This window comes from Galeopterus variegatus, unplaced genomic scaffold (assembly GCF_000696425.1).
Source record: "Galeopterus variegatus unplaced genomic scaffold, G_variegatus-3.0.2 Scaffold2916, whole genome shotgun sequence".
Classification (NCBI taxonomy): Eukaryota; Metazoa; Chordata; class Mammalia; order Dermoptera; family Cynocephalidae; genus Galeopterus; species Galeopterus variegatus.
In genome coordinates, this window is record NW_007729027.1 from 91,815 (window position 1) to 100,609 (window position 8,795).

An 8,795-nucleotide genomic window follows, 5' to 3' on the forward strand; every position below is an offset into this window, starting at 1 on the left:
TGGGGGTGGGTTGGGGGGGTAGACGTGGGGGTGGTAGGGAAGGTGAGTGGGTGGGCCATAGGCAGGGGGCAGGGCGCCGTAGGAGGGGCCCTCAGTCTTCATCATGGACTGCAGGCTCTGGTAGCCCTCTCCCGACATGTAGGAGCTGGTGGTGGACATCCCAGTTATGTAGCTGGAAGGGGGTGGCGGTGGGGGCCGATGGGGCAGCGGCGGTGGCTGGTGAACGGGGGCCGGGTGGGCTGGAGGAGGAATCTGGACTTTGGGGAGGTCACTGGCATCCACTGGGCCTGGAGGCTCAGCCTCACCTAAGGCAGCGGCGAGGGGAGGCTTCCGGTCTGCAGAAGAGAGACAAGTCAGTGCCCAGCTCGAGATGGCTCTGGCTGTGAATTCAGCACTGCTTAGTGCATCCCACCCCATCAGGGCCACTGGCGAGCTGCTGCCGCGCCCTGAGGGCCGTCTTTTCAGAGGAGCAGGGAGCAGCTGCCACCTTGGCCAAGTTCCATGTCCTGACGCCATCAGGTATCTCCCCGCTCTCCCAGCCCGACTAGCAACCACAGGCAGTCTCAGCAGCACAGGGAGCCCCCTTCTGCTCAGGCCCCCAGAGACTGAGCCCAGGAGCCAGGGCTACATTGCATTACTGTCTGCAGCACTGGCATTTAACAGAAAGCCTGAGAATGGTCAAATGAATGAGGTGGAATTCATTTAAAAACACTGTACAAGCCTCTGACAGTCCCAATGTACCCATGAAAGTAGCAATTCTGGTTCTATTATATTGAAGAGAAGCGAGAGTCAACACCACTGTGTACGCCCAGATGGCAGTTTCCTCAGAAGATGTGTGGGCCTGCAAATGTAGCAGGGGTAGGCGGCACCGGGGCCGAGCATTCCCAAGACTCCTGCGCTCAGATACGGGCCCAGGCCCTTCCCATGGTGCTTCACAGCCCACTGGCCCTCATATGCCCTCTTCTAATGCCTCCTTTAACACGTTTTGGGCCTCTGATCCCTTAGTCATGGTCAGATCCCTGGAAAACGACATTGGAACAACCCACCACAGGTAGCCAAATACTTAGAATGTGTGTCCTTTCCCACAGCAGCCTGGAAGTAGACAAATCACAGGAGGAAAATTTCTGGTTCCAGAGAACACCAAATAGGAGAAGCCAAGGCCAGGAAGGGGGTTTCCGATTCCCCAAGCACTGGCCCCCGTGTGTTCTCTTGGGTCAGGCAAGGCGCAGATAGTCTCCTGACTATGCAGATGGGGACACTGGGTGCACAGCCCGTTTGTTCTCGCCAAAGTGAGGGCGAACAGAGTTTCAGGTCAGCAACAGGTATGTCACTGGGGCTGGTGTGTGCCAGTCAGCAGCCCCACCCCACCAAGTTAAAAGGTCAACATGCCTATAGAGAATCTGCTCAGGCTCCACGTCAGGTGCCCTTTGATTCTAGAAGCCAACTAAAGAGATATGTGCAAAAATGTGCCAACCCCCTTAATGCCTCCTGTGTCACTCCACGGCCACCTGGGTCCACACACACGCTCTTCCACCTTAAAGAAACTAACTCTCGTGACACTCAACTGCACGGCCTCTTTAAGTCACCAGTGCATCCACCCTGTCCTTGGTGACTAAGCTGGAACAGAAAGTGGTCTCTCCTTAGCACCCCACTCTCTCTACATACTCACTCCTGACACCTGCCTGCCAAGAAACTGCCCCCCCCCGAAAGGTCACTGCTGACCTAACGTCTCTTCCCTGTCATCTTGGGCCTCACAGGAACTTTGGTTCTCTCTCCTTTTCTCACTCCCTAACGCCACAGACTCTTGCTCCCCCCCGAAAGGTCACTGCTGACCTAACGTCTCTTCCCTGTCATCTTGAGCCTCACAGGAACTTTGGTTCTCTCTCCTTTTCTCACTCCCTAACGCCACAGACTCTTGCTCCTCCTCCAATCCTTCTGCATCGAGACTACAAAATGGTTCCTGGGACCTTGTGTGAGAGAGTCCTCACGCTCCCAGCCTCCACTCTCCCTCCAACCATGGCCTTCCTAGCAGCCTGGCTGGTTCCTGGTCCTACTCAGTGCCCAAGCCCACCTGCCCCAGCCATCCCCAGTGGGAGTCCCCTGGGCCACGGCACTCCCATGGGGGCCAGAGACAGACTTCCAAGGCAGGTAGCCTCCACAGCGGCTGCTCTGTCAGGGCCCTCAAGTAGGGGGCACAGCCCCCAGGAGCTGGGGAACTGCACTGGCCAAGGAGATACGCCACAAGTACTACATCATTTTAAGCAAAGTTCACAATGAGTCAGGGACTGTGGGATTTGGCCCAAAGTGGAAAATGATGCCTCTGTTCTCAAAGTGCATAAACTACCATGACTGAACCGAAACAGGAAGAAACTTCCTCAGCGGCACATTTGCATTTATGGGCCACAGTGTTAGCCACATGCACCGACCAGCAGTCAGTGCAGCAGAGAGAGCTGATGCTGACAGAGCTTCAGAAGTTTCTGGAATACCTACCACCCTGCAGAAAACACACATGCCTCCTCTCCTGCCCTCTCTAGTTTAATGCTTCATCTTCCAAAACAGTGCCACAAGCAAAGAATGATACATCCATTACAACTTTTCTCCTCCATTTCTAGAGATGATGTCAGAGGCTTCCCAGTTCACTGTGTACCTGTTGAGAACTTTTTAGTCTTTATCCTCCATGTGACTCTGTGAACAACTGCATATCCTTCAAAATGTACTAAGACATCCTGCCACCAGGAAGCAGGCATGAGAGACCAGAGTCTAACATCTACAGCAATCCTGCCCAGATCTGGATGAATGTTCATCAGCTGGCAGGGTTTTCTTTTCCTAAAATTGATTCTAAATTCATTTATACTATGTAGATCTTTTCTGGATGTAAGAGGTTCGAAAACATTCAGATGTACTTACAACTTACAACATCCTCAAAATATCTGGTTTTTACAAACAACTTTGGAAAGATCGTGGCTCACTGCTGTCTTTTAAAATTAGCCCTATGGCATCCCTTCTGAGCTTCCCCCAGTCCCTCCACATCCATCCTTCAGACAGGCGACAAGGACGGCTGGCCACGCTGCTCCAGCAGACACTTACCTGGTGGTGGGTGGGCCGGAGGCAACGGTGGGTGAGTGGTCTCAATTTTGGGGAGTTTAGGTGGTGGTGGTTCTAAAAAGAAAAGGTGGATTAAAAAACCACTCATACCTCTCTTCATGTGAATAAACATGAAGAAAAAAGAAAAATGTACTGTCAGAGATTTCTTTGGGAGAAAAAGAACAGATATGACAAAGGCTTTAAGGGGAACTTGAGGAAGGCATCGGCTAAACCATCCTACTAGGATAACACAACAGATACTCCTCCCCCCACCCCAAACCTGCTAGCTTCCCACAGGCAGCCCATTTGCCACATGACCCAAGTTTCCTTGCAGGCTGCCTAAGACAACAGCAGGACAGCTGTGCAGTGACGTCTCATTTGCCAAGCACTCTCTCTGGAGTCCTCGCTAGTATGGAGAACACAGAGAAAGACCCTGAGTAGCAATGTCCTGTCACGGAGCCCGCTGGGTGCTCACAAGAGAAATCTCCACTTTTTTATTCTTATTTAGACATATCTGAAGTTCATTCTGTCACAAATACTGATTTGCAGTTGGCAGCAAGTCAGAAGCAGCACATTAACTGGTGTCAGGAGAGATCTGGAGGCAGGTGTGCTGCTCAGAGACGCACAGCAGCCAGGACCACTGGGGGTAAACGGTCCACCCATGGGGTCAGGCAGCTGCAAGCAGCCAGCATCCACAATGACAATGCTAGGTCATCAAACAGGCTACATTAAGTCATCTCTTCTGCTTAAGAAGTCGAAAAGCATGCACACACAATCGAACAAGAACTCCATCTTTCTGTTTTTCATACTGTGGCTCTTCTTGAAACTTACTTTATTCTGGCTCGGACAAACTCTGATCTGAGTCTCCTCTGGCATCGCTAACCACTTTGTCTTGGTTTCCTCTGTTTCAAACACAGGCTGAGTTCAAGGCCCAGGGACCTCTTCTTTCTTCACCCTCTTCCTCAGAGACCAATCCTCTCTCTCTAAGTGATGACCATAAACCTACATTTCTAGCATCTGTCTCTTCTCCAAAACCATGGCCCTAACTTCCATGCTCCATCTCTAGATAGACCCAGCAGCTGGCACCTCACACTCAGACTCTCCCTGCCTCATACCTGGAATTACTCTCGCCTCGCCCACCCTTCTCGTCCTCCTCCCACAGTCAAGCTCGAGTTGTCTAGCTCAATAGCAATATGTATAAGGAGAGCCACATATGCACACCTTTAATACAATATGTATACTTTAATACATTTAATTGAATACATATGAGAGCCACATATGCACAATTTTAAACTTTCTAATAGCCACATTAAAAAGTAAAAACAGTTGAAACTAATTTTATTAGGATTTTATTTAACCTGATATTTCAAAAATTTTATCTAAATTTGTAATCAATATAAAACTTTATTTATTTATTTATTTTTTTAAAAGATGACCGGTAAGGGGATCTTAACCCTTGACTTGGTGTTGTCAGCACCACGCTCAGCCAGTGAGCAAACCGGCCATCCCTATATGGGATCCGAACCCGTGGCCTTGGTGTTATCAGCACCACACTCTACCGAGTGAGCCACGGGCCGGCCCAATATAAAACTTTATTTATTTATTTATTTTTTTAAAAGATGACCGGTAAGGGGATCTTAACCCTTGACTTGGTGTTGTCAGCACCACGCTCAGCCAGTGAGCAAACCGGCCATCCCTATATGGGATCCGAACCCGTGGCCTTGGTGTTATCAGCACCACACTCTACCGAGTGAGCCACGGGCCGGCCCAATATAAAACTTTATTAATGAAATTTCTTTACATTCTCTTTTCTTATGAGCTCTTGGAAATCTAGTGTGCATTTTACGCTGACAGTGTGTGGCAATTTGAGTCAGCCACATTTCAAGTGCTCCACAACCCTCTGTGGCTAGCGGCACGCACTGCAAAGCAGGGTCGAGACCCCAAGTGACACCGCATCTTGACCCTCCCTTTCTGGCCCTGTGGCCACCACTCTGCCTGCCCTCACCAGGTCTCACTTGGGTGCTTACAAGCCTTTCCCCATTCTCAACCATTTGTCCTATTTATGCTGCCAGGGAACTCGTTCTCAAATGAACTCCGACTTTGCTACTTCCCAACTCAAAAATCTTCAATGGCTCCCACTTCCTATGCAAAATCCATATTCCTCAAGGTGGACTCTATGATCTAGTCCTAACTCACATTTTCAATCCTATCCCTTATAGCTCTTCACATTCCTGCAAGACTCCTCTTCGATTTCTCCCAAATTCTCAATTCCTTTGCTCACCCACATCCTTCCATCTCAATGCTCCACCCCCTCAGCTCCAGTTGCTCAAAGGCAAGTCTTCCTCCAAGCTCACCAGGCAGCTCATTTCCTGCCTCTCTCAAAGACCCACATGTCAGCTCATGTCGACTGCCTGCTCCACATGGCATGGAGCATAGCCTGCTTGTGTCTCATGCTTAATGGCTGTCAGTTTGGAGCTAAAAAAAAAAATTCACCTAAACTGAACTCATCATTCCCCCAAAAATGTTGGGAAAAATGTAGCTTTAGCCTACCTTGAAGATCTCACAACAGTTTAACGAATAATTCACAAGAACTAAGAACTAAGCAACAAAGAAACAAATGAGTAAATGTGATCAGTGCCTTCAAAGAGTTCAGTATGATGGGGTGAATTGACAGTGACACAACATTTCTAATTTTTTGTTTTGTAATCTTTCAGATTCTGCTCACTCTGTTTATTTCCAATATAGAAACAAATTATCCAACTTAACTTGGGCTGTACAAATGGGAAAAAAAACCAGTGTTTACAAGAGGTGAGGCCTGGCCTGCATAAGCAGCAGGGCAAGGTCATTCAGTGGTTCTTTGGGCAACACACTGCCTGGCACTTCCTGTCCTTCCACCCCACCACGCTGATGCTCTAGGTTCAGTGTGGGGACCCCACCACCTTGACTCTCACTACCGTGATGATCTCCAAAAATAAACTCTGCTGCAACAGTTCTCCTACTTTCATAATTATATTTTTATATGTTACTGTGTATATTTTTATTGCCTATAATTTTTTTTTGTATTGATACCTTTTGTCAGCATACAAGCTAAAACATACGCGGTAAGGTGATAAACAGAGAGGACTGTGCACTTTCTCTGGCAGACAGGGAAAAAATTTTTGATGGACTCCAAAATTTTAAGGCTAATCTACATCAGGAAGGAAACAATGTTAATAAAGAATTTTTTTTTTTTCTTTTTGTCTTTTTTCGTGACCGGCAACGGATCGCAACCCTCAGTGTCACGCCCGTACCGGACCGGGACCGGCAACAGGATCGCAACCCTCGGTGTTGCGCCCGCACCTCACTCAGCCAGTGAGCGGCCGGTCTGTATGTGGGATCCGAACCCTCGGCGGGAGCGCCGCCGCGCTCCCAAGCGGCGCGCTGTAGCAGTGCGCCACCGGGCCGGCCCCGTTAATAAAGAATTTAAATGAATTTAACGTTTTGTATAGAAATGCATAAAACTAAACACCAAAACATTAGAACAGGAAATTACCTGCTGCTTTGCTCTCTTCTTTGGGAGAAACAACCTGTTACAAAAGAAAATACACAAATGTTAACTGAGATCTTGAATGTGGTGAGGAAAAAAGTGGATTATCCAGGCACTCACAGAATTACAGTGACAGCACATATTCTCAGACAAAAATGATCTCTGGCCTGAACACCTACCAGATTATCATTTCTGCTCCCTTCCTCTTTCTTCTTTCCAAATCAGACAGAATGAGGAATCTTCCTAAAAATTAAAACTAGGTTTCCTGAAAACTAGGTTTCAGGCCCTCTACCGTGCTTTCCCACACTTGATCCTCGGGTTTGCTGATCTGTGTTTAGCCACATGTCTTCCTTTGGGGACTGTGTAACAACAAATGGCTTCCTCTATGGGGAACATAGCTTTGTGCTCCTACTGCTAGAAACTTTTACAAGTACCCGGTGCCATTTATATAACTGAGCACTCATGAAGAGAATGGAAGAGATAACTACTCTAGCAGTCAGCATACAGGAGTCTGGGCCATGTCGGGTGGAGGAAAAAGCCTACCCTTCAGGGTCAGGCAGCTATAAGTAACCAGCAGCCACCATGACAACGCTAGCACGTATTAACCACGCAGGTGTAAATCAACAGGTTTCAGAGCTCTGTCAGAGATGACATAGGCAGTGAGGGCTGGAGCAGGAGGAAGATAGAGCCCTTCTGGTTCTCAGAGGCAGCTTCTCCTCTGAGCACATTTGTTTTCAGGCTCCCCACCAACGTGCAGTCAGACTATGAGTTCGGGCAAGTGACCCCTGCTTCTGGTGTTCAGTGCAACCCCTTAGAAATAGGAACAGCACTAATGTGTGGGGCTGCCACCTGGAAAGCCCACTATGCTCAAGGCTCTGCCACGGCCCACTCACCACAGCTCGTTTGACCTGACGGGGAGGACTCGGCTGTGGAGATGGTTTCTTGGATTGCTGTGCTTGCTGCTGCTGCTGCTGCTGCTGCTGCTGGGCTGACTGCTGTGAGTCCTTCTGTTGGGGCTGGGATGGTTCAGAGCCTTGAGACGGTTGTGACTGTTGTACTTGTGGCACTTGTGGTGTAGGCTGAAGAGATGGGGGCTGCTGCAGCTGATGAGGGGTGTGATGAGGCATCTGTTGTTTTCCTTGTGAGTAAAGATCCAGGATTTGGTGGCAGATGTCTAAATGAGAGCCAAAGATTACATTTACCACAAACTGACATTTTAAATAAAATTTTACCTAGAAAATTAACTGGCTATGATTCCCCATAAGGAACAATGAGCAGGGATCACATTTGCAACTCACCTCATCCTTGTGTATTTTTAGTTCACCAAAACTATGTGCTTGGACAAAGTGAAAATTATATTAGAGACTTTAATTAAAGATGCTTCTGAAAAATTGCTTACATATGCCCATTTGGGAAAATCCACTCTTGGTACCCAGAGTTCACAGGGAAGAATAATTGAAACATGCAACAAACTTGCAAGAAAGCTTAGCATGCCCAGTACCTTCTAAAACATCAACAGGGACGTCTTGAACAAACTGCTCCCACCATCTCCTATACATGGGTTTGGAGGTCCACTCTTGTATTTCAAATTTGCACAAACGTCCTGCGAGATACATCACTGCTACTGCTATGATCTCTGGTTCCCACTGCAGTGACAAGGTGGTGCAGAGACTAATTCGACAAGAAAAAAAGATTACTCAAACTGTATGATCTAACATTTACAATTAAATGGAGACGAGATGCCATATCTAAATGTCAATTTGCCTACTCTCCCCTAAACATGAAGTATTATAAATAAAAAAGCAAGTCTTTAGTGTTCTAAATGTACCAAAATATTTTAACCATAGTTACTAAATTGTCTGCTCCTTAAAGTATCAGAAGAATTCTAGCACATTCCAAAATAGCTACGTCATAAAGTGCAAATGAAAATGGTTTATATTTTTTCAACTGCTGAAAATCTTAGCCACTGAACTATTTCTTCAAATGAAATCTTACGGGGAGGTCAAACATTATGTAAATCAAACAGAAGAGAAGGGCCGGCCCGGTGGCGCACTGGAGAGTGCGCCGCTTGGGAGCACGGCGGCGCTCCCACCCAGGGTTCGGATCCCATATAGGGATGGCCGGTTTGCTCACTGGCTGAGCGTGGTGCTGACAACACCAAGTCAAGGGTTAAGATCCCCTTACC

General features: G+C 47.9%; 1 protein-coding gene across 1 annotated transcript in view; it reads right to left on the minus strand.

Annotated features, from left to right (window-relative positions):
• CCNK (cyclin K) overlaps positions 1-8,795 on the minus strand; it is an 18,279-nt gene that overhangs the window by 419 nt on the left and 9,065 nt on the right. Inside the window, exons 4-8 of the mRNA XM_008583448.1 lie at positions 8,112-8,281; positions 7,504-7,784; positions 6,617-6,650; positions 3,088-3,159; positions 25-335 (exon numbers count right to left, since the gene is read on the minus strand). Coding sequence (XP_008581670.1) covers positions 25-335; positions 3,088-3,159; positions 6,617-6,650; positions 7,504-7,784; positions 8,112-8,281 — 868 coding nt within the window. The remainder of the gene's footprint in view (positions 1-24; positions 336-3,087; positions 3,160-6,616; positions 6,651-7,503; positions 7,785-8,111; positions 8,282-8,795) is intronic.